The sequence below is a fragment of the Scyliorhinus canicula genome, chromosome 28, assembly GCF_902713615.1.
Source record: "Scyliorhinus canicula chromosome 28, sScyCan1.1, whole genome shotgun sequence".
In the NCBI taxonomy this organism is placed as follows: domain Eukaryota; kingdom Metazoa; phylum Chordata; class Chondrichthyes; order Carcharhiniformes; family Scyliorhinidae; genus Scyliorhinus; species Scyliorhinus canicula.
This window is the reverse complement of record NC_052173.1, coordinates 19,203,309-19,229,094: the sequence shown is the minus strand read 5'-3', so window position 1 is coordinate 19,229,094 and position 25,786 is coordinate 19,203,309. Positions and strand designations below refer to the sequence as shown.

Sequence of the window (25,786 nt, the reverse complement as noted above, 5' to 3'; positions counted from 1 at the left end):
TGGGACCTCAGCGCCGTGAGGCGGTTGTGCTAACCACTAGGCCACCGTGCTGCCCTCGGTGTCATGCTCCAGGAAAAAGAGGCAACCCTACACTTTTACAATTAGGGTCATCCCAGTTTCCACAAAGCAAGTTAAAATATTAAAAATAGGCAGCTAGCACTACAGTTTCGCCTCTCAAAAATTACCATGGCTCCAATGGTAAATAGTAACACATTTAAAACTGGTAAATAGCAGAGGCAGATTTGTGTCCCAATACTCTATGTTGCAACATGTCGCATTCTTGAGGCCTATCTTGAGCAAGTTATCAGGTTGGATTGCAGTCTTAAAAATTCAGCAATAATCTTGTAGGGAAATTAATGTTTTGTTAACCCGCCCTCTCCAAGAGTTTAACAGGATAAACTATGTACTACTCAAAGTTACAAAATGTTATCTCTTACCTGTGAAATACCTGAGATTACAGCTTTGTCCACATTGACCAGTTTTTGCTCCTCACCCTGTTCAACACCATTTGACCAGGCTGCACACCAATGATGAGCCCAGAAATGTCCTGTGGATAAAAATATTAAAGATCAGAAACAAAATGTGTTCGTGGAGCAGTATAAATCTGATGCTTTCTTTTAGGTTTGCTTCTCTATTTTGCAATTGTGAAGACAGTGAAACAGTCAGCAGTCGCTAACATTACAGCTGTGAAACCCCCAACAACTTCTGGTGTCTGCACATGTGCAGTTAAACGCGAGTATTTAAACGTTACTGCCAGCGATTCCCCGCTCCTCTACACAGTGCGTTGTTGAGGTTCCACAGATGACAATCAAAGGAATTGATGTGAACTTTCAGTAATGCACACAGTCTCATAAAACCTTTGAAAAGAATAACGCCATTATTGAATGAGATGTAACTGGGTTTTCAAACAGCGTACCAAGTTCATAATTATTGCTGATAAAAATCCCTGGGCCTGAAAAACTAATTTTATATTTGGGAAACGTCAACTTTCTCTTTTATGAGGCAGCATGGTGGTGCAGTGGTTAGCACTGCTGCCTCACCGTGCCGGGGTCCCAGGTTCGATCCTGGGTCACTGTCTGTGTGGAGTTTGCACATTCTCCCCGTGTTTGCGTGGGTCGCGCCCCCACAACCCAAAGATGTACAGGGTAGGTGGATTGGCCACATTAAATTGCCCCTTAATTGGAAAAAAAAATAATTGGATACTCTAAATTTATTTTTTAAAACTCTCTCATTTATACCTTTTTTTAAAGGCGGTGCAATTTTTTATTTACAACCTTTGAGTTTCTACCTTATTACCATGTGTATTTCACAGTCTACTCCATTCTCTACAAAATTATTAAAAAGTGAAGGATAAACAGTGCATTTAAATCCTGGTTTGTTGTGAGGATTCTTCACTTTATTTGGCTACTTGGCCTGCTTGACGACATCACTGCTGCTGGACTTTGCAGATTCCCTATAGTTAGTGCCAGAATCAAATTAATGACGGGAAAGGTGAAATTCACCTTCGAGATCACTCAATCTTTGTGGACAGCTTTTTGACTTGTTAAATGAACATTTTAGTAATATTTTGGGAGAATAAATTAGATATTTGAGTAAGTTCAGGGAAGGTGGTAAGAGAGGGGGAGGGGTGGCATTGTTAGTCAAGGACAGTATTACGGTGGCTGAGAGGCCATTTGATGAGGACTCGAATACTGAGGTAGTATGGGCTGAGTTAAGAAACAGGAAAGGAGAGGTCACCCTGTTAGGGCTTTTCCATAGGCCTCCGAAAAGTTCGAGAGATGTAGAGGAAAGGATTGCAAAGATGATTCTGGATAGGAGCGAAAGCAACAGGGTAGTTGTTATGGGGGACTTTAACTTTCCAAACATTGACTGGAAACGCTATAGATAGAGTACTTTAGATGGGTCTGTTTTTGTCCAATGTATGCAGGAGGGTTTCCTGACAGTATGTAGATAGGCCAACAAGAGGCGAGGCCACACTGGATTTGGTACTGGGTAATGAACCAGGTCAGGTGCTAGATTTGGAGGTAGGTGAGCATTTTGGTGATAGTGACCACAATTCGATTACGTTTACTTTAGCGATGGAAAGGGATAGGTATAAACCGCAGGGCAAGAGTTATTGCTGGGGGAAAGGCAATTATGATGCGATGAGGCAAGACTTAGGATGCATCGCCTGGAGAGGAAAACTGCAGGGGATGGACACAATGGAAATGTGGAGCATGTTCAAGGAAGAGCTACTGCGTGTCCTTGATAAGTATGTACCTGTTAGGCAGGGAGGAAGCGGTCGAGTGAGGGAACCATGGGTTACTAAAACAGTTGAATCACTTGTCAAGAGGAAGAAGGAGGCTTATGTGAAGATGAGATGTGATGGTTCAGTTGGGTCGCTTGAGAGTTACAAGTTAGCTAGGAAGGCTCTAAAGAGAGAGCTAAGAAGAGCCAAGCGAGGACATGAGAAGTCTTTGGCAGGTAGGATCAAGGATAACCCTAAAGCTTTCTATAGGTACGTCAGGAATAAAAGAATGACTAAGGTAAGAGTAGGGCCAGTCAAGGACAGTAGTGGGAAGTTGTGCACAGAGTCCGAGGAGATAGGAGAGGTGCTAAATGAGTATTTTTCGTCAGTATTCACACAGGAAAAAGACAAAGTTGTCGAGGAGAATACTGAGATACAGGCTACCAGACTAGAAGGGCTTGAGGTTCATAAGGAGGAGGTGTTAGCAATTCTGGAAAGTGTGAAAATAGATAAGTCCCCTGGGCCGGATGGGATTTATCCTAGGATTCTCTGGGAAGCTAGGGAGGAGATTGCTGAGCCTTTGGCTTTGATCTTTAAGTCATCTTTGTCTACAGGAATAGTGCCAGAGGACTGGAGGATAGCAAATGTTGTCCCCTTGTACAAGAAGGGGAGCAGAGAAAACCCCGGTAACTATAGACCAGCGAGCCTTACTTCTGTTGTGGTAAAGTCTTGGAAAGGTTTATAAGAGATAGGATGTATAATCATCTGGAAAGGAATAATTTGATTAGATAGGGTAGGTCGTGCCTCACAAACCTCATTGAGTTCTTTGAGAAGGTGCCCAAACAGGTGGATGAGAGTAAAACAGTGGATGTGATGTATATGGATTTCAGTAAAGCGTTTGATAAGGTTCCCCACGGTAGGCTATTGCAGAAAATACAGAGGCATGGGATTCAGGGAGATTTAGCAGTTTGGATCAGAAATTGGCTAGCTTATAGAAGACAAAGAGTGGTGGTTGATGGGAAATGCTCTGACTGGTGTCCAGTTACTAGTGGTGTGCCACAAGGATCTGTTTTGGGGCCGTTGCTGTTTGTCATTTTTATAAATGACCTGGAGGAGGGCGTAGAAGGATGGGTGAGTAAATTTGCAGATGACACTAAAGTCGGTGGAGTTGTGGACAGTGCAGAAGGATGTTACAAGTTACAGAGGGACATAGATAAGCTGCAGAGCTGGGCTGACAGGTGGCAAATGGTGTTTAATGCAGAAAAGTGTGAGGTGATTCATTTTGGAAGGAATAACAGAAAGGCTGAGTACTGGGCTAATGGTAAGATTCTTGGTAGTGTGGACGAGCAGAGAGATCTCGGTGTCCATGTCCATAGATCCCTGAAAGTTGCCACCCAGGTCGAGAGGGTTGTTAAGAAGGCGTACGGTGTGTTAGCTTTTATTGGTAGAGGAATTGAGTTTCGAAGCCATGAGGTCATGTTGCAGTTGTACAAAACTCTGGTGCGGCCGCATTTGGAGTATTGTGTGCAGTTCTGGTCGCCACATTATAGGAAGGATGTAGAAGCATTGGAAAGGGTACAGAGGAGATTTACAAGAATGTTGCCTGGTATGGAGGGAAGATCATATGAGGAAAGGCTGAAGGACTTGAGGCTGTTTCCGTTAGAGAGAAGGTTAAGAGGGGACTTAATTGAGGCATGCAAGATGATCAGAGGATTAGATAGGGTGGACATCGAGAGCCTTTTTCCCCGGATGGTGATGTCCAGCACGAGGGGACATAGCTTTAAATTGAGGGGAGATAGATATAGGACAGATGTCAGAGGTAGGTTCTTTACTCGGAGAGTAGTAAGGGCGTGGAATGCCCTGCCTGCAACAGTAGTGGACTCGCCAACACTAAACGCATTCAAATGGTCATTGGATAGGCATATGGACGATAAGGGAATAGTGTAGAGGGACTTTAAAGGGTTTCACAGGACGGTGCAACATCGTGGGCCGAAGGGCCTGTACTGCGCTGTAATGTTCTATAAAAACTCCAATGGAAGGTCTGACTATATCGTATACTGCTTAGAGAAATAATGAAATGTAAGGTAACCCGGATCTCCAATGTATTATGCTAGATGGTTGCAACTGGACAAGTACTAGATAAAATATTAGTTCTGTTCAGTGCAGCAAATTAATCTCAAAAAACTAAAACAGAAGTTTCATTAAAAACCTAAGAGCTACTCATTTTGGAAGCAATGATTTTTTTAAAAAAAATAATATGGAATGAGAGAAAAATATGCTGGAACCACGGGCATCAATGCAAATTAACGCTTTTCCAATTTTTGTATGTCAGCATCAGACCACATGTTTGATTAGATCATTAATAAGTTGGATGTAGGACAACTGTCCTGGCACAAATATGTACCTTAAGCCAAATCTCACAAAGCATTCTTCATCCACAAGCATGACATTTCATTTTTGCCATTTTGGTTCAGAATTATGGATATTTTTAGCCTGAGAACTCCATGTGTACTAGGGTTTGAGCCAGTTAAAACTCATTCAACGAGGGCCCGAGAGTAGGAGAAGACTTCTTTCTTCTTTGGGCTACCTTGAAACCCAAGTTATGGGGGTAAAAGACGCATACAAAACCATTACACTGTCTCTAGGGATACATTTATGAGTGATCACAATTCACAGATTGTGCTTTTACCATGGTTTTGTCCCAACACATTCGACATGATTACATTAGCACACTTCAAAAAGTCAACCTGAACCAACAGAATTCCCAGCATTAAACAAGGGTACCGAGTAGGACATTTGTATACAATAATAAACAAGGTTGAAATGTTTGCAATCTCATTACTATTTTTGGCAGCTGCACAGCAGTTTCCCTCCACATAAAAGGGGGAAGAAAAACTTGCATTTAGCGCCTGATCTCATCGCAAAGCGTTTCAATGACTGTAAAGTGCAGCAAATTATGTAGGCAAATGCGACAGCCAGTTTGCGCACAGCAAGATCCTGGAAATAGCAAGGAGATGACTGGCCAGTTAATAATTTTTTGGTGGTGCTGTTTGAGGGAAGAATGTTGGCCAAACATCAGGAAGAATCAATTGCTCTTCAAAGAGTGGGAGATGATCTTTAAAGTAACCTGAACCATTGGAACAGGCAGACAAGGCCTTGATCTGTGTCCCATTTAAAAGACAATGCAGCACTCCAAGTGTGCTATAGCATCATTCCAGATTATGAGCTCAAATTCGGAGATGAGCTCTAAACCAAAAAATCTTTTGACTCAGGAAAGAATGAATTACCAACCGAGCCAAACTGACAAATTGTCACATACTGTAAAGAGGTGTGCTGTTGAATCACACCAGAAGTTATGATGCCCAAGTGGATAAATGCACCATAATGGTATGGTACAGAGCCAGAGATGAAGAAATCTCACATCTGACATCTAGTCTATAAGAAGTTATCCAAATGCAACCAGTGTAATCAGTCAGGAGCAATGGAAAGGTAAGAGGGAGGAGAAACTAGATATTTGACTTGAATTTTTGTTGGAGGAGGGAGAGAGAAAGAGGGTAGGAGAGAGGAAAATAGAATCACCCAGGAATTCCGCTTGTGATCATCAAATAACCCATATGGAAAGTGCACCTGTGGGTGCAAGGTGATGACAGGGCCAGGTTCAGCTGCCAAGACAATTCAGAGCGCGTCGCAAAATACTTCACAAAAATTTAACTCGGAAGTGTTACTTCAACTGTGCAGTTTAGTGTGACTCAAGACAATCAGAGACAGAAGGACAATAATGTGGGAACTATAAAGCAATTTGTTTGAGGCTCGACAAACAATCCCCTATTTTCCAGTCATTATTCTTTTGCTCTTTGCCCAGTTAACCCAAGATCATATTTGGTTGGTATTATGCCAGCATGAAGGTTTTTTTATTTTTAAAAATAGCTAAATCTGCATAAGCACATACTGACAAACATCTGTAATGAGCTCCATCTGCATATACAATTCTCCAGACTGGAGCTGGTCTCCATCTGCAAGTGCACTTCTCCAGACTGGAGCTGGTCTCCATCTGCATAAACAGTTCTCCACTCTGGAGCTGGTCTCCATCTGCATATACAATTCTCCACTCTGGAGCTGGTCTCCATCTGCATATACAATTCTCCAGACTGGAGCAGGTCTCCATCTGCATATACAATTCTCCAGACTGGAGATGGGTTCAATTCTCCAGGCTGGAGCTGGGCTCCATCTGCATATACAATTCTCCAGACTGGAGCTGGGCTCCATCTGCATATACAATTCTCCAGACTGGAGCTGGGCTCCATCTGCATACACAATTCTCCAGACTGGAGCTGGGCTCCATCTGCATACACAATTCTCCAGACTGGAGCTGGGCTCCATCTGCATATACAATTCTCCAGACTGGAGCTGGGCTCCATCTGCATACACAATTCTCCAGACTGGAGCTGGGCTCCATCTGCATACACAATTCTCCAGACTGGAGCTGGGCTCCATCTGCATATACAATTCTCCAGACTGGAGCTGGGCTCCATCTGCATATACAGTTCTCCAGACTGGAGCTGGGCTCCATCTGCATATACAGTTCTCCACTCTGGAGCTGGTCTCCATCTGCATATACAATTCTGCAGACTGGAGATGGGTTCCATCTGCATATACAATTCTCCAGACTGGAGATGGATTCCATCTGCATATACAATTCTCCAGACTGGAGCTGGGCTCCATCTGCATATACAATTCTCCAGACTGGAGCTGGGTTCCATCTGCATATACAGTTCTCCACTCTGGAGCTGGTCTCCATCTGCATATACAATTCTCCAGACTGGAGCTGGGCTCCATCTGCATATACAATTCTCCAGACTGGAGCTGGGCTCCATCTGCATATACAATTCTCCAGACTGGAGCTGGTCTCCATCTGCATATACAATTCTCCAGACTGGAGCTGGTCTCCATCTGCATATACAATTCTCCAGACTGGAGATGGGCTCCATCTGCATATACAATTCTCCAGACTGGAGCAGGTCTCCATCTACATATACAATTCTCCAGACTGGAGATGGGTTCAATTCTCCAGACTGGAGATGGGCTCCATCTGCATATACAATTCTCCAGACTGGAGATGGGCTCCATCTGCATATACAATTCTCCAGACTGGAGATGGGTTCCATCTGCATATACAATTCTCCAGGCTGGAGCTGGGCTCCATCTGCATATACAATTCTCCTAACTGGAGATGGGCTCCATCTGCATATACAATTCTCCAGACTGGAGATGGGTTCATTTCTCCAGACTGGAGCTGGGTTCATTTCTCCAGACTGGAGCTGGTCTCCATCTGCATATACAATTCTCCAGACTGGAGCTGGTCTCCATCTGCATATACAATTCTCCAGACTGGAGCTTCCAAGTCCACAGTAAAAGGACAGACAAGTATTGCCGCTGCTGCGGAAACATGCTGGACCACTCACAAGATTTCATCATTCAAGTTTAACAGGATTAATAAAACTAAAATCTTAATGAATACAAACTGTAATCTTTTCAACATAAATTTATTGTGGGGAAGGCGTGTTAAAAACATTTATAAAAATCTTATACAACAAATTTAATACAGAAATGATACTCCTGAAATCCACCTGAGAACAGTTTGGGGGAATGTTGGACTCGAAACAATAAAGTAAACAGTTTTTTCACCTGTTGACTCAAAGAGAGCCATTGTTGTTGCGCTTTGCTCAAAGCCAACTCGCGCGAGCTCATCTGAGAGCCCCTCCACCCCTGAGGCACTTGTGTGCCTCGACGCCGGACTGGCTTCCCTCGCCGTTCTGGTCGTCCCTTCATTTCCAAATTCATCCAATACAGCCGATGGATCAAATTGCTTCAGCTCTCTTTGTCCATGTAAACTCTGCTCTCCACAGTTACAAAACACACACAACTTCTGCTCCAAGCTGGACAAAAAAAGATGATTCAAACATTAGCTCTCTTCATAATTGATCTGTTAAATCACATAGCCACTATCTTTCTTCTGCTTAATGAGTCCATTTATACTAATCTTGAAAATACAGCTGTCCAGAGACTGATGCCTCATTACTAACCACAGGTTCAGAAAAATATTTTGATTCCTTTTCAACTGTTTCTCAAGGGCAGCACGGCGGAACAGTGGTTAGCATTGCTGCCTCACAGCGCCTAGGTCCCAGGTTCGATCCTGGCCCCAGGTCACTGTCCATGTGGTTTTCACATTCTCACCGTGTTTGTATGGGGTTGGCCCCCACAACCCATGGATTGGCCACACTAAATTGCTCCTTAATTGGAAAAAATTAATTGGGCACTCTAAATTTATTTTAAAGAAAACTGTTTCCCTATAATTATGTAAATTGAAAACAGCATAAGTTATTGTTCACACAAACTAAACCACCAGCATGCAGCAAAATCTGCATCATGAAAAGTAATAGTAAGAAGTCTTACAACACCAGGTTAAAGTCCAACAGGTTTGATTCAAACACGAGCTTTCGGAGCACGGCTCCTTCCTCAAGTGAATGGCGAGGTATGTTCTGAGGAACCTGAGGAAGGAGCAGTGCTCCGAAAGCTCGTGTTTGAATCAAACCTGTTGGACTTTAACCTGGTGTTGTAAGACTTCTTACTGTGCTCACCCCAGTCCAACGCCGGCATCTCCACATCATGAAAAGTAATGATGGCTATAATTCTGAACCAGAAGTATTTACTTAGAAACAGCTTGATTCAGGTGAACTTTTGGTGCAGTGTTAAAAACTCATCATAAAGCACTACCCTAATGGAATTCAGATCAGCCCCGTCCTCCCATTATGCAGGACTTAACACATTGAAATTATTAAACCATAACACATTCCTCATATTATTGTTGTCACGTGTTTGTTGCTACTATCAATTTCCTTTTCATCTCTACCGTACTTAGATGCTGGTTCCTTCTTTTTCCAGTTCGCCTATTCACCATCATGAAACTCAATCTTTTTCCTTTTATGAAGGCAAACCGCAGAAAAGTACTTTTCCACGTGGGTCGCAGTTCAGACAGACATTGGAGTTTCAACTTATTGTGACACACAAGTGGAACTCAAATTCATGCTAAGTTCCAGGTTTCATCTGTGCTAGCAAGGGAGAAGCACGAGCAGAGCCAAGAGCTTAACAGTTGGTTCAAAAGCAGCACAGAGACACACAAGTACAGGAACACCAGAAATGTAGCAAAGGATGAGATAAAGAACACAGAAAAAGCAGAGAAGAAAAGCTGCCTGAAGAACTGTGATCATAAATGAATTAAAAACGACTTCCGGTGGCAGCCATGGGCTGATCGGTTGCACACAAAGTGGCTCCCGCTTGGAGGGTTAGCTTTTGGCCCTTTCCACCTGGTTAACGTGTTTTGGTGAGAGACAGGACAAAGAAATTGAAATTTGTAGGTTTCGCCTCCGATGTCGAATGTCAGCGGGTTACAATACCAGGCAGAAATCGAATAAAGCCCCCGTTCAGGGGTTGGATAACCCTCACAGGGCAGCGAAGGGAAGTATGGCGGCACTGGCTGTGTCGTCATCGCCCTCCCTACTGCCCATGGAGCAGTTAATGGAGATTATCTTGGGAGAATTTAAGAAGCACCGGCAGGAGATGCAGGAGGAGGACCTGTCCAGGGTGTTCGAAGCAGCAGAGCTCCTCTTCGCGGGGCTTTGGAGAGGGTGGAGAAGCGAATGGAGTTGCAGGACGCGATGAATCAGGAAGTGGAAAGGGGATCTCGGGCCACAGCGATCGTGTCTCTGGATGCAGAGATGACAAGGCTGGCAGAGGCCCACAAAGCGTTGAAGGTCAGAGTGGATAACCAGGAAAATTATTCCAGGCGTCAAATCTGAAGAATAGTTAGGCTGCTAGCGGGGGTCGAGGGCACGAGTGCCACAAATACATGGCAAAGATGTTCGTGAAGCTGGTTGAGAGGGAGCATTCGAGAAAACCCCAAAGGGGAATCGGGCCCATCGGTTGCTGTGTCAGAGGCACAGAGCTGCAGAACCACTGTGGGCAGTGATCATCAGTTGCTTAAGTACCAGTCGAAGGAGCGGATTTTGACGTGGGCGAAATTCACACGAGATGGTAGCAGGGAGGGTCACCCAATATGTATATATCAGGACATTGGGGCCGACCTGGTCAAACGTCAAGTGGTGAGAGGTGGCTGGTTGGGTGGAGCGTTCAAAGGGAGGAGGGGGGGGGGCCAAACTGGTGACACAGGTGACTTTGTGGTTACGTATAAGTGGGGACGGAAGAGGCGGCCATCTTGCGTGGGCCTGAACTCGAGGGGAGCTTAGACCTAGCGAGATCGCTGTATTAGGTTGGCATGGCGGACCTTGGCAGATGAGCGGGTTCAGAGACTCCCCGGTGAGGATGGTGACATGGAATGCGAGGGGGTTGAATGGCCCAGCAGTTAAAACAATCCCAGGTGTTTGCTCATCTGAAGAGCTTGAAGGCAGACGTTATCTTCCTGCAGGAGAAAAATTTAAGGGTGAAGGATCAGACGAGGCTGAGGGATGGGTGGAGCAGGCGTTCTACTCAGGTTTTGATTCAAAGTCAAGAGGGGTTGCGATTCCTGTTCAATAAGAGGGTGGTTTTCACGGTGGTCAGCATAGTCCTGCACGCGGGGGGGGGCAGTTTGCGATGGTGAGAATAGCGCTGGTGGGGGCCTCGGTAGTCTTCGTTAGCATTTATGCACCCAATTGGGAACACACGGAGATGAGTAAGCAGGTGCTGGCAGCCATCCCGGACCTTGATTCGCATCAAGCTCCCAGGGATTGTGGGGGAGTAATATACAGCAATAGTGATATAGTCCATATTATGTGGATGCGAGGTTAGACAGCTCGAGCCCAGCGACAACCGTGGAGGTTAGATTCGACACTCCCGGCAGACAAGGAGTTTTGCGAGAAGGTAGCATTGACCATGGAGAACTATGTGGAGTTGAATCAGAATAGGGAGATTCCGCCCTCCGTGTTCTGGGAAGCGCTGAAGGCGGTGGTCAGAGGGAAGGCAATATTCATTTGTACCACACGGATAAGGTTGTGAGGGTAGAACAGCAACAGTTGCTATCCTGGAAGTGGATCGGTGGTATTCAGCAGCCCCGACAAAACAGAGAGAAAGACGTTGCAGGTGGAGTTTGAACTGGTATCGATTGGGAAGGCGGTGAGCCAACTGCATCGCTCACGGGTGTATTCTATGAATACGAGGAGGAGGTTAGCTGTCTATTAGCTCATCAGTTGAGACGACATGCAGCTACACGAGAGATAGCGCAGGTTAGGAATGAGGTGGGAGGGCTGGCACATTCTCCCCGTGTCTGTGTGGGTCTCACCCCCACAACCCAAAGATGTGCAGGTTAGGTGCATTGGCCATGCTAAATTGTCCCTTAATTGAAACTATTTCAAATTTGTTTTTAATAAAGAGTTTGCGCTTGCACATTCTCCCACTTCTGCGAGAGTTTCCTCCGGGTGCTCCGGTTTCCTTGCAAAATCCAAAGATGTGCAGGATAGGTGGATTGGCCATGCTAAATTGCCCCCAAGTGTCCATGGACGTGTATGTTACCCAAGAGAAAATGCTGGAAAATCTCAGCAGGTCTGGCAGCATCTGTAGGGAGAGAAAAGAGCTAACGTTTCGAGTCCAGATGACCCTTTGTCAAAGCATGTGTATGTTACGTGGGTTATGGGGTTACGGGGATAGGGCAGGGGAATGGGCCTATGTCGGGTGCTGTTTCAGAGGGTCGATGCAGACTCTATGGGCCAAACGGCCTCCCCCTGCACTGCAGGAATTCTATGACTCTGCTGGATTAAATGAATGAGAATGGTGGATTTTCCTCGCTCAGAAACTGGAGGAATGCCCTCAGATCCCCAGACACCTCGTGTACTTTTCCCTCCTCTTACCTGCACTGCTCCTTGTAATGCTCTTTCAAAACAGGCTTTGATGGTTCTTCTTCCTTTGAGCAATACGAGATACGAGATGCAGACGGATCAGCTTCTTCATCTTCTGCTAAACAACTAGTTTCAGCAGAGTCAACGTTCATAGCTGTAACAGAAAATGAAATTGCTGATTTGATTTATTATTGTCACATGTATTAGTATACAGTGAAAAGTATTGTTTCTTGCATGCTGTACAAACAATGCATACCGTACATAGGGGAGGACAGACTGCAGAATATGTTAGTTATAGCAAGGTGTAGAGAAAAGGTCAACTTAATACGAGGTAGATCCATTCAAAAGTCTGATGGCAGCAGGGAAGAAGCTGTTCTTGAATCGGTTGGTACGTGTCCTAAAACTTTGGTATCTTTTTCCTGACGGAAGAAGGTGGAAGAGTGTATGTCAGGGGTGCGTTGGGTCCTTAATTATGCTGGCTGCCTTTCTGAGGCAGCGGGAATAATTAGTCGATGGATGGGAGGCTGGTTTGCGTGATGGACTGGGCTACATTCACAACCTTTTGTAGTTTCCTGTGGTCTTGGGCAGAGCAGGCTCCATACCAAGCTGTGATACAACCAGAAAGGATGCTTTCTATGGTGCATCTGTGGAAGTTGGGGAGGGTCGTAGCTGACATGCCAAATTTCCTTAGTCTTCTGAGAAAGTAGAGTCGTTGGTGGGCTTTCTTAACTATAGTGTCGGCATGGGGTGTTGGTGATCTGTACACCTAAAAACTTGAAGCTCTCTACCCTTTCTACTTCGTTCCCATTGATGTAGACAGGGGCATGTTCTCCACTACGCTTCCTGAAGTCGATGACAATCTCCTTTGTTTTGTTGACATTGAGGGAGAGATTATTGTCGTCGCACCAGTTCACCAGATTCTCTATCTCATTCCTGTACTCTGTCTCGTCATTATTGCAGTACAGGCCCTTCGGCCCTCGATGTTACGGCGACCTGTGAAACCATCCTAAAGCCCATCTACACTATTCCCTTATCGTCCATATGCCTATCCAATGACCATTTGAATGCGTTTAGTGTTGGCGAGTCCACTACTGTTGCAGGCAGGGCATTCCACGCCCTTACTACTCTCCGAGTAAAGAACCTACCTCTGACATCTGTCCTATATCTATCTCCGCTCAATTTAAAGCTATGTCCCCTCGTGCTGGACATCACCATCCGAGGAAAAAGGCTCTCGATGTCCACCCTATCTAATCCTCTGATCATCTTGCATGCCTCAATTAAGTCCCCTCTTAACCTTCTCTCTAACGAAAACAGCCTCAAGTCCTTCAGCCTTTCCTCATATGATCTTCCCTCCATACCAGGCAACATTCTTGTAAATCTCCTCTGTACCCTTTCCAATGCTTCTACATCCTTCCTATAATGTGGCGACCAGAAATGCACGCAATACTCCAAATGCGGCCGCACCAGAGTTTTGTACAGCTGCAACATGACCTCATGGCTCCGAAACTCAATCCCTCTACCAATAAAAGCTAACACACCATACAGCTTCTTAACAACCCTATCTCTCCGTAACCTGCAACATCCTTCCGCACTGTCCACAACTCCACCGACTTTAGTGTCATCTGCAAATTTACTCACCCATCCTTCTACGCCCTCCTCCAGGTCATTTATAAAAATGACAAACAGCAGTGGCCCCAAAACAGATCCTTGTGGTACACCACTAGTAACTGGATACCAGTCTGAACATTTCCCATCAACCACCACCCTTTTGTCTTCTTCCAGCGAGCCAATTTCTGATCCAAACTGCTAAATCATCCTGAATCCCATGCCTCCGTATTTTCTGCAACAGCCTACCGTGAGGAACCTTATCAAACGCTTTACTGAAATCCATATACACCACATCAACTGCTTTATCCTCGTACACCTGTTTGGTCACCTTCTCAAAGAACTCAATAAGGTTTGTGAGGCACGACCTACCCTTCACAAAACAGTGTTGCCTATCCCAAATCAAATTATTCCTTTCTCGATGATTATAAATCCTATCTCTTATAAACCTTTCCAAGACTTTGCCCACAACAGAAGTAAGGCTCACTGGTCTATAGTTACCAGCGTTGTCTCTACTCCCCTTCTTGAACAAGGGGACAACATTTGCTATCCTCCAGTCTTCTGGCACTATTCCTGTAGACAATGACGACATAAAGATCAAAGCCAAAGGCTCAGAAATCTCCTCCCTAGCTTTCCAGAGAATCCTAGGATAAATCCCATCCAACCCAGAGTACTTATCTATTTTCACACTTTCCAGAAGAGAAAGATCACGTGCAAGCATTATACAACTAGTAACAGAAGTAAATTGAAAAAGATTTTGTCTCCGATATGAATTTCCCCAGATATCCTGGCAAGTGAAAACATCCTCTGGGTTAAAGGGGGTCGCCTACAAATGCAGCAAGAACCGTGGAAGTCAAAAAATACTTAGTGTGAATTAAAAACCCAAAGAAACACAAGTCCTTCAGGTTTCTCTCCACTGACTAAAGTTGACAATACATACAGGATAGAGTTCATATACATTGCCAATTATAAAATTACACAAATAAGTTAAGGTTATCATGTAAGCAACCACTTTGCACATACAGATTTACATCAAAGAAAAGCTTACAAAAGACTTCAGGGATTCAAAAGAAAACAGATTCTATTTACTGTGAATTATAACTTGGTCTGCATTTTCCACCATAGATTGTGTTGCATTATAACTTACACAAAAATGTTAATTATATCAGTATGTTTTTCAGGGACAAATTATTTTGATAATATCAGGCCATCCTAAAAGTAGCTCCAGAGATAGTGGATATATTGATTATAATTTTCCAAAACTCCTTGAATTCTGGAGAAGTACCGGAGGATTGGGAAACTGCCAAAATGACACCCCTATTCAAAATGGGAGGGAGGGAAAAAGCAGATTACTATAGGGTGATTAGCGTAACATCTATTGTTCAAAAATGTTGGAATCAATTATTAAGGAGTAATAGCAACACATTTGCTTGATTAGATTATGATTTTCCAGAGTCAGTATGGTTCCATGAAAGGGAAATCGTGTCTGACTAATTTATTGGAGTTTTTTCAGGAAGTCTCCAACCAGAATGGACAGAGAGAAAACGGTAGATGTGTTGCATTGGGACTTCCAGAAGGCGTTCAACAAGGTACCTCACAAAAGGTTAAGTCATAAGATAAGAGCCCACGGTGTTGGAGGTAGAATTTTGGCATGGATAGAGATTTGGCTAATGGGCAGGAAACAGTGAGTGGGGATAAGGGGTTCTTTTTCAGGTTGGTAACTTGTGACCAGTGGGGTTCCACAGGGTTCAGTGTTGGAACCGGCACTTTTACAATTTATATTAATGACTTTGAGGAAGGAAGTTAATGTACTGTAGCCAAATTTGCAATGGAAAGTAGATGCAAAGGCAAGTTACAAGAAGGGTACAAACAGCTTGCAAAGAGATATTGATAGGTTAAGTGGGCAGAAAATTAACAAATGGAGCATAATGTGGGAAAATGTGAAGTTGTTCATTTTAGAAGGGAGAACAAAAGAACAGAGTATTACTTAAGCGGAGAGAAAATTCAAATCATAGAATTTACAGTGCAGGAGGCCATTCGGCCCATCAAGTCTGCACTGGCTCTTTGAAAGAGCACCCTACCCAAGGTCAACACCTCCACCCTACCCCCATAACCCAGTAACCCCACCCAACACTAAGGGCAATTTTGGGCACTAAGGGCAATTTAGCATGGCCAATCCACCTAACTTGCACATCTTTGGACTGTGGGAGGAAACCAGAGCGCCCGGAGGAAACCCACGCACACACGGGAAGGATGTGCAGACTCCGCACAGATAGTGACCCAAGCCGGAATCAAACCTGGGACCCTGGAGCTGTGAAGCAATTGTGCTAACCACTATGCTACCGTGCTGCCCTAAAAAAAAACTGCAGAAAGCTGCAAACACAAAAAAGGGACTTGGGAGGGTATCTGTGCACGAAACCCAGAAAACTGGCACACATGTCTAGCAGGCAATCAGGAAGGCTCATGGAATGTTGGCCTTTATTTTCAGGGGGTTGGAGTATAAGAGTCGGGAAGTCTTGCTGCAACTGTACACGGTACTGGTGAGACCATATCTGGAGCACTGTGAGCAGTATGGTCCCCTTATTTCAGGAAAGGTATTATTTGCTTGGAGGCGGTTCAGAGAATGTTCACGAGGATGATCCCTGGCACGGAGGGATTGTCTTATGAGCAAAGGTTAAATGGGTTGGGAAAGTCTAGGACCGGAGAGCATAGTCTCAGAATAAATGGGTGGCAATTCAAGACTTGAGGTGCAGAGGAATTTCTTCTCTCAGAGGGTTGAATGTCTTTGGAACTCCTTGCCACAGAGAGCTGTGGGGGCAGAGTCCTAGTGTGTGTATTTAAGGCTGAGATAGATAGGTGATCAGAAAGGGAATCAAGGGGTACGTGGAAGGGCAGGAAAGTGAATGTGAGGAATGTCGGATCAGCCATGGTCCCAGCAGGCTCGAGGGTTGAACGACCTACACTTAGTCCTATTTCTTATGACTTTGTTAATGATACCCAGCTTGCACATTTAGTTGTTAAACTCAAATTTGACTACCTGGTCCATTAGTAACACCACACGAACCATGTTGGCAGCACATCATTTTCCATGCTCATGTAGAAAGGTCCCAGGGCAGCATGGTGGCGCAGTGGTTAGCATTGCTGCCTCACGGCGCCGATGTCCCAGGTTCGATCCTGGCTCTGGGTCACTGTCTGTGTGGAGTTTGCACATTCTCCCAGTGGCTGCGTAGGTTTCGCCCCCACAACCCAAAAGATGTGCAGGATAGGTGGATTGGCTACGCTAAATTGCCCCTTAATTGGAAAAAATGATTTGGGTACTCTAAATATTTTTTTTTAAATGTAGAACGGCCCTGCAGCGAGTAGATTACAGGTGAGTTGGTCCTCCTTGCTCAAAGCTTGGCAGATGGACACAAAATGAGGGCTAAGCATTGTCTTGTTCAACAACATTGTACAATTCCATGTAGAAAACATGGGGTGAGGAAGAGAAGGCACTTTAAAAAAAAGTAATGGTTGCTGCACAGCGAGAGGTGATCAAAGATTTGGTTGAAACAACTGTTTTTGAAGATCATCTGTAAATATAGAGAAATGAAAGTGGAGGGGATCACGGAGTCGGTACAAGGTGTCGGAGGCCCCTGCCACCAGTAGTGACCAAAATGGAAAGGGGCGAGGACAGTGGAGAATGAAGTAGAGAATGCACAGAAGGCCAGAAAATGAGGATCATAGGCTATAAAAGCAGATGAAAGATTGGAACAGATGTGGAAGTAGGCAAGACAAGGCAGTGGACAAATTGGAAGATGAGCATTGAGATATTGTATGCAGTGTGTAGAGGGGACATGAGCCAGAGTGTCAAAAGGAAAATGGATATATGCTTGTAATGTTCAATGTTTCTAGGGAACAGGGGAGACAGGAGTGTGAATAAGGGTTTAGTTGTGGTTGAAGGAGTAGTGTGTTGCAGAGGTGAAATTAAATGGTCCTGGAAAGAGGCAAGATATGGGGTTTGAACAGGCTGCCACGTTTTGCAAGGACGGAATCAAGCTGACCAAACTGGTATGGGGTAAGGACAAAGTTAATTGCAAGACAGGAGAGTGAGCTGCAGGAGCTCAAAACAAGGGCCCCAGTCTTCCCAATGTCCAACTGAAGACAAATCTGACATTTGCAAGCTGCAGAGGACAAACATTATCACCCTCCATGCAAAAGATCATTTCAAAATATTGCCAAGAAGCATTTCCTGTATCTAGATCTATTTATTTATTGAGTTTGACCCTTCAATTGAGTATGGACTGGCTGAGAAGTGTCTTTGAAGCTGACTGGAAGTGGCAGCTGTATGCGGGTCAACGAACACCATTATGAATCATAGAAATGATTGACCACAAAGATAATTTTTCATGGCTATTGTTTCAGTGCATCTTTAAAAGGATACTGAATTGCATGGGTCTGTGAGACCCAGACTTTCTCGCAGTCAAGAGTCATTCTGATGCCAACCGCAATTAGGCAGGCTGGAGACGCTATTTACCACTGAACTGCAATGCAAGATGTAGTGAACCGCATTTCATAGGTCAAGTTTCTTGCTGCACATTAGTACAATAGGACTGCCTTTGGTTATTCAGAAGGGGTTGAAAGAGTCTACAATTACTGTAAGTTGGACAAATAAAATCACAGAGTTAACAAGATTTCCTGGTGTTGGGATGGGGTTCTGTATCTCCGAATAAGAAAAGATCCATGTAAATACCCAAAGATGCAACACGCAACTGAACATTAGACGGTCAGACGATCTGATGACAGAGGTGGCTGTGAGTTAGAGATAATGATGAATAGGTAGAATGTTGACAGCGTAGATATGAAAGCTGATGAGATAAATTGCAATACGGTATTTTAATACTGATGCTGCTCCCAAGTGGTCAGGTTTTCATTGACAAGCCTGAAGTACACACAGATTTAGTACAGAATGCGCACATGCAAACACATTACATCAACAATGAGCCATACCTGTGGCACTTGAGCAATTATCCTCATTATTCGATTCCATTCCATCCATACTGCACTCTTTTTCTAGAACCCACACCCCTTACGGAAATACCTGAAAAATAAATTGGACAGTTTTGCATCAAAACATATGGCATTTTTAAAAAAAATCATTTTATTGGCATTTCTCATATTTATAAACAATTGCATATGTACACATCACATTTTTCTTGCCCGTGTTAATTTACTTTATTGTACACAAGAGGTTTATTTTGTCTTTCATTTAATTGATCCTATATACATTCCACCACCCTCTGGATCGGTCTATAGTTCCACTCCCCCTTAACTTACTCCTCGTTGCTGGCCTCAAACAGGTTTAGGAACTGGCCGACAAACTGCCCCCAAGTATCCAGGAAGCCTTCCTCCGACCTTCGGATGGCGTACTTAACCTTCTCCAGCTGGAGACATTCCGAAAAGGTTCGCGAGCCAGTCTGCAGCTCTGGGTGGTGCGACTGATCACCAGCTGAGCAGGATTGTCCGGCGTCTGATTAGGGAAGCGAAAGCAAGGGCCTTGGCCCCCTTCCCCATGTGTAGCTCTGGCTGCTCCGATACCCGGAAGATTGCCACAATCGGGCATGGCTTCACCCTCACAACCTTGGACATTGCCTCGGAGTCGGAGAAGGCCGTCCAGAACCCAGCAAGTTTGGGACAAGCCCAGAACGTGTGGGTGTGGTTGGGTCGGGCCCCTCTGGCACCGTTCACATTTATCCTCCACCTCCAGGAAGAACCTGCTCATTCGGGTTCTGGTCAGGTGCGCTCTGTGCACCACTTTGAGCTGCATTAGGCTTAGCCTTGCGCAGGAGGTGGAGTTCGCCCTGCTCGGTGCTTCACTCCAGAGTGCCCACTCTACCTCTGTCCCCAGTTCGTCCTCCCAATTTTGTCTGGTCTCATCCAGTGGAGTCCAGGCTCTGTACAGTAGCTGTCCGTATATTTTCCCACATAGCCCCCCCCCTTCTCGTTGCTTATGCCCATCAGGTCCTCTAGTAGTGTGGTTTCTGGGGTCCCCGGGTACCCTACTGTCTCTTTGCGGAGGAAGTGTTTTATTTGGAGGTGTCTCATTTCCTGTCCTTTTGCTAGTTTCCACTTCCTCATCAGTATGTCCAGTGTCGCCAGTCTGTGCCCTATGTAGAAGTCCCCAACCGTCAGTGTGCCCCCGTCCCCCCTCCATCTTTTGAAGGTGGTATCTAGCATGGCTGGGAGGAATCTGTGATTGCCAAAGATGGGGGCCATGGAGGACATTTTAGTTATCCGGAAGTGTTGTCTCAGCTGGCTCCACGTTCTCAGCGTGGCCGCTATCACTGGGCTCATTGTGTATCTTGTTGAGTGGGCATATGGCATTTTTTGAGAGCATAAAGATACCAGATAGCATTTTTCTTTTTTGAAGGCTGGGGGAAATGAAGAAGTTGATTCCATCTTTCAAAATACGGCTTCATATCCTTGATAAATAATTTCCAGAACAACCTTTACCAACCAAATGTACTCAACATCAAGCAGTATTTAAAAAACAAACAAATCTGGAACTAGCCAACTATCGTGATCCAATAACTTTTTAAAAAAGTAATCGAGTTATTGCTTGAAAAAACATTAGCTTCAGTGCAGTACACCGGAACTCGACAATTAGGCCCCTCAAGCCCATCATTCAATTAGATCATGGTTGATCTATGTCTTAGCTCCATAACCCTGCCTCAGGAAGTTACTTCCAATTCAAAGCACATGGCTGTATTACTATAGAGTTGATCGGTGGCATTGAGAGGAGTTACAAATTTAACAAATCAGCTACTAAAATTAAAAGTAAATGAGCAGTAACAGACTTGAGATGAAGACAGAAGCCCATTAATTTTACACAGAAGTAGGCAAGATGTTTTGTTTCTCACCTTGCCTGTGCAGGAAACTAACTTGCCCCTGACTAGGTGGTAAATGTTTGCAAATTACACACATTAAACAGGAGGAAAATCAACCCCCATACCTGTTCTACTATTTAACAACATCATGGCTAATCTGCATCTTAACTCCATTCATCCACCTCCATTCCAGATCACTTGATACCCTTAGATCAACTTCAGTTTTTAAATATTCAATTGACCAAACCTCAGCCACTCTTCCCCCCCCCCCCCCCACCCCAATTCTCTCTATCCAGTCATACCCTTTGGTCATCTTTAACACCTCAAATTAGATCACCCTTAACCTCAAGAGTCACACAAACCCGGAATATTAACTCTATTTCTCTCTCCACAGATGCTGTCCGACCTGCTGAGCTTTTCCAACACTTTGCTTTTATTTCACCCTTAATCTACTATACACAAGTGAATACATAACCAGGCCTATGTAACCAATTCCATCCATAGAATCGCTAGTGAAGAAAGTGGTCATTCGCCCATAGAGTCTGCACCGACCCTCTGAAAGAACACCCTACCTAGGCCGACTACCCCGCTCTATCCCCATAACCTAACCTGCACATCTTTGGGGTGTTGGAGGAAAACAGAGCACCCGGAGGAAGCCCACGCAGGCACAGGGAGAACTTGCAAACTCCACACAGCCACCCAAGGCCGAATCGGAACCAGAGTCCCTTGTGCTCTGATGCAGCAGTGCTAATCACTGTGCCTCCATGCTGCCTACTCAGCAGTAGGTTACCACTAATTCCACATGCTTGCGCTTTATTTTTGAGGTTCTTGTGTGGAACCTTATCAAATACCTTCTGCTAGTCCATATAAATAGCGCACTCCCTTATCTGCCCATTTTCCAAGCAGATCACTATTCAGTTGGCTGACAATACTCCATAGGTTGTCAATGAAATGAAATGAAAAGAAAATCGCTTGTCACAAGTCGGCTTCAAATGAAGTTACTGTGAAAAGCCCCTAGCTGCCACATTCCGGCGCCTGTTCGGAGAGGCTGTTACGGGAAAAGTACTCAACAGAAAATGGACCATTATGAGCCACAAAGGAGGTAATCCAACCTTCCTATTTGTGTAAATATCCAAAAATGGTGCATAAGCAAAGAAAATGGAAAATAATTGGTGTCTTATTAGCTTTCTACCAATATTTTACGTTATGTGACAGCAACATTACACAATCTAGAGGATTTGTTCAGTCGATATCTCTTTATTCACCAATATAATCTACAAGAGCTCAGAAATCATGATTTGTAAAGGTGTATTTATTAATCTAGACACCAACTCCTCCCCTTCACCTCCTTCCTGCCACACCTCCTCTGCCTTATGACTTAAACATCTTTCTTGCTATCTCTCCGAGCTCCCACCAATCACGGATGTTCTACTTTGTTCCAGCTGCTACATCACCTCTTTCGCATACAGTATATGACCCAACATATTTCTCCCTCTCAACTCTGAAGAGTCATACGGACGCAAAATGCCAACTCTATTTTCTCTCTCCACAGATGCTGCCAGACCTGCTGGATTTTTCCAGCATTTTCTGTTTTCCCACCGACTCCTCGCCCCACCTTTACACTCGAACCTCATGCCAACAAGTGAGATATATTCTCCTTATTAACTTCTTTTTAGGGTAGTGGATTGGTATCCAGTTCACTCCATAATCAGTCTGAAAACAAAATGCACCTTTGTGACAGGAAAAGAAGATAGAAACTAAAGTCATGAGAACGAGAGCCAAATCAAAGCACCTTTCAAAACTAAAGCTAGCTACCTAGGTCATCATTGCGGGATAACTTTACAAAACTGAACTGTAGGCACATAAGGCTCGACTACAAAATTTGAATCTAAGTGGACACCTCATTAAGTTACTAGGTACAATTTGCTTATAGAAATCAACAATCAATTTGGCCAAATTAATGACACCAAACTGCTGGGTGGGAAGAGAGACAGAGAGAGCAGAATTTTAATGGGGCAGCAAGGAAATGACAAAAACATGTCAGATGGGAGGAAGTACAATATTGATGTAGTTAATGGAGTGGCCGCAAATGTTTTTGTGTTGATAAGACTTATCACTTGGTCACTGCAGAGCACCCGACTAATAAAGCAAAAAAACATTGATCTATGCTGACACATCAGCAGAAGTCTACGGCTGCCATGTTGAAACTCCACAGTACTCTGGCCATGCCATCTATCAATTACCTCAGTTAGTTAATATCGCAAAGACAAAAGGGAAATATTAAAGTCCAAGTGGTGGTGGAGGACAGCCACGAGGTTGATCCCAAACATCAGAGCATGAGCTGTAAATAAAATTCTAAATGGACTGTTGTTGTAGTAAACTAAAAATGCAGGGAAAGGGGAAATAAATACAAACAAATAAAAGACAATTGAGCAATGATCAATAACTGGAATAGTCTTCCAAGTAGGACAGTGAAGCAATAACCAGAAGTTAGTTAGATGCTATGACGGATGGAGATCTTTACGGTAGGGTGAGCTAAATGTGTCAAGCTGCTTCATTCATCTACACTTGTGATCTTTCTGAACTTCACATATGCATACCAAAATACTGTCATGCAGAGCATCATAGTGAGGAGCTGGTGTAGTTAGCCAATCAGCTGGTCAAATCACTGTCTATTTTAAAACTGTCCTTTTGTAGATCACAACCATTACCAGGAAAGGCTCACAGTTCACGTAACATTGCTTGATTCTGAAGAGCAGGGATTAAAGATCTAGTAGGTTCGATCTTAGGACTCTTCTCAAATTATTAATGCATTCAGTCCTATTGGCTGGTCCATCATTTTGCTGTTACTTCTCACAAACTAAAAAACTGCTCTAAACAGTTCCCGCGGGCTGTGATTTCCACATTTGCCCCCATCCCCAGCTTCAGAGTCATTTCAGCAAGACATCATTACAACTTCTGGACACATAACCTCAAAACAGTTCTGCACAATATAAGTTGGCCCTTCTTGTGCATGTGGTGTGCTGCTTCGTGTGTCAAGATTTACAAGTAGGAAAATGGCCAAGTGATACACAATGCTCAGCAAACAGCTTCTACCAAGTGTGTTGCAACGTAACTTACTTTCTCTGGGGCAGGAGGGCAAAGTGTGATAAATACCCTGAAAAGATGACTTTTGATGATCAAAATGTTGATGGGCACATATTGGTGAGGAAAATAGAAATCAAGTTAATCTTTGTCAAAAACATCCAGAGGAGGGCAGCAGAGCAGAGCTTCTGATTGGCTTTTCCGGGGAGATTTGCATACGTGCAGTGCGGTCAGCGTTAGTTGAAGGTGGTTTGTGAAGGGGCTGTTCTCAAGTGACAGCTTTACCCGAAACACTACTTACGTAGTGTCTCCCACCCATCCTCCTCCTCTAACCAAAAAAAAAAGTTTTGTCCGTCGGATTGCTAAAGTAACAAGTTTTTTTTTAGTTTTCAGTAGTTGGGAAGTTAGTTCAGTGGGAATGGAGGCTAGGGCAGTTGAATGTTCCTCCTGCAGAATGTGGGAGGAAAGGGTCACCTCGAGTGTCCCTGCGGACTACATCTGCGGGAAGTGCACCCAACTCCAGCTCCTCGAGAACCGCGTTAGGGAGCTGGAGCAACTTCGGATCATTCGGGAGGCGGAGGGGGTTATTGAGAGGAGTTATAGGGAGGTAGTCACACCTCAGGTAAAAGAAGGTAGATGGGTTACCGTCAGTGGAACGAGAGGGAACCAGCAGGGATCCCCTGTGGTCGTTCCCCTCAATAACAAGTATACCGTTTTGGATACTGTTACGGGGGACGACTTACCAGGGGTAAGCAATGGGGCACAGGTCTCTGGCACAGAGGCTGTCCCTGTTGCTCAGAAGGGAAGGGAGAAGAGGAACAGAGCACTTGTCATTGGGGACTCCATAGTTAGAGGAACAGACAGGAGGTTCTGTCGGAACGAAAGAGACTCACGGCTGGTATGTTGCCTCCCAGGTGCCAGGGTTCGTGATGTCTCTGATCGTGTTTTTGGGATCCTTAAGGGGGAGGGGGAGCAGCCCCAAGTCGTGGTCCACATAGGTAGGAAGAGAGATGGGGATTTGAGACAGAAATTCAGGGAGCTAGGGTGGAAGCTGAGAGCTAGAACAAACAGTTGTCATCTCTGGGTGGTTACCCATGCCACGTGCTAGCAAAGTGAGAAATAAGGAGAGAGAGGAGTTGAACACGTGGCTACAGGGATGGTGCAGGAGGGAGGGTTTTGGTTTTCCTGGATAATTGGGGCTCATTCTGGGGTAGGTGGGACCTCTACAAACAGGATGGTCTTCACCTGAACCAGAGGGGTACCAATATCCTGGGGGGGGGGGGGGGGGGGGGGGGTTTTGCTAGTGCTCTTCGGGGGGGGGTTTAAACTAATTCAGCAGGGGGATGGGAACCTAAATTGTAGTCCCAGTGTACAGGATGTTGAGAGTAGTGAGGTCAGGGATAGGGTTAAAAGTTCGAAAGAGGGCACCGGCAAGCAAGACGCTGGTTTGAAGTGTGTCTACTTCAACGCCAGGAGCATACGGAATAAGGTGGGTGAGCTTGCAGCATAGGTTGGTACCTGGGATCTCGATGTTGTGGCGATTTCGGAGACATGGGTAGAGCAGGGACAGGAATGGTTGTTGCAGGTTCCAGGATTTAGATGTTTCTGTAAGAAAGAAGGGGGGGGGGGGGGGGGGATTGTTAATCAAGGAAAGTATTACGGCGGTAGAAAGGACGTTTGAGGACTCGTCTACTGGAGGTAGTATGGGCCGAGGTTAGGAACAGGAGAGGAGAGGTCACCCTGTTGGGAGTTGTCTATAGACCTCCGAATAGTTCCAGAGATGTAGAGGAAAGGATTGCAAAGATGATTCTCGACAGGAGCAAGTGTAACAGTGTAACAGGGTAGTTGTTATGGGGGACTTTAACTTTCCAAATATTGACTGGAAATACTATAGTTCGAGTACTATAGATGGGTCAGTTTTTGTGCAGTGTGTGCAGGAGGGTTTTCTGACACAGTATGTAGACAGGCCAACAAGGGGCGATGCCACATTGGATTTGGTACTGGGTAATGAACCCGCCCAGGTGTTAGATTTAGATGTAGGTGAGCACTTTGGTGATAGTGATCACAATTCGGTTATGTTTACTTTAGCGATGGGCAGAGATAGGTATATACCGCAAAGC

At 44.7% G+C, this 25,786-nt stretch overlaps 1 protein-coding gene across 1 annotated transcript in view; it reads right to left on the bottom strand.

The window, feature by feature from the left end:
* LOC119958251 (histone-lysine N-methyltransferase 2D-like) overlaps positions 1-25,203 on the bottom strand; it is a 224,347-nt gene extending 199,144 nt beyond the window's left edge. Inside the window, 5 exon segments of the mRNA XM_038786664.1 lie at positions 438-547; positions 7,913-8,163; positions 12,127-12,268; positions 18,706-18,796; positions 25,185-25,203. Of these exon segments, the coding sequence (XP_038642592.1) occupies positions 438-547; positions 7,913-8,163; positions 12,127-12,268; positions 18,706-18,754 (552 nt within the window). The 5' untranslated portion in view covers positions 18,755-18,796; positions 25,185-25,203.
* Positions 25,204-25,786: the final 583 nt, after the last annotated feature.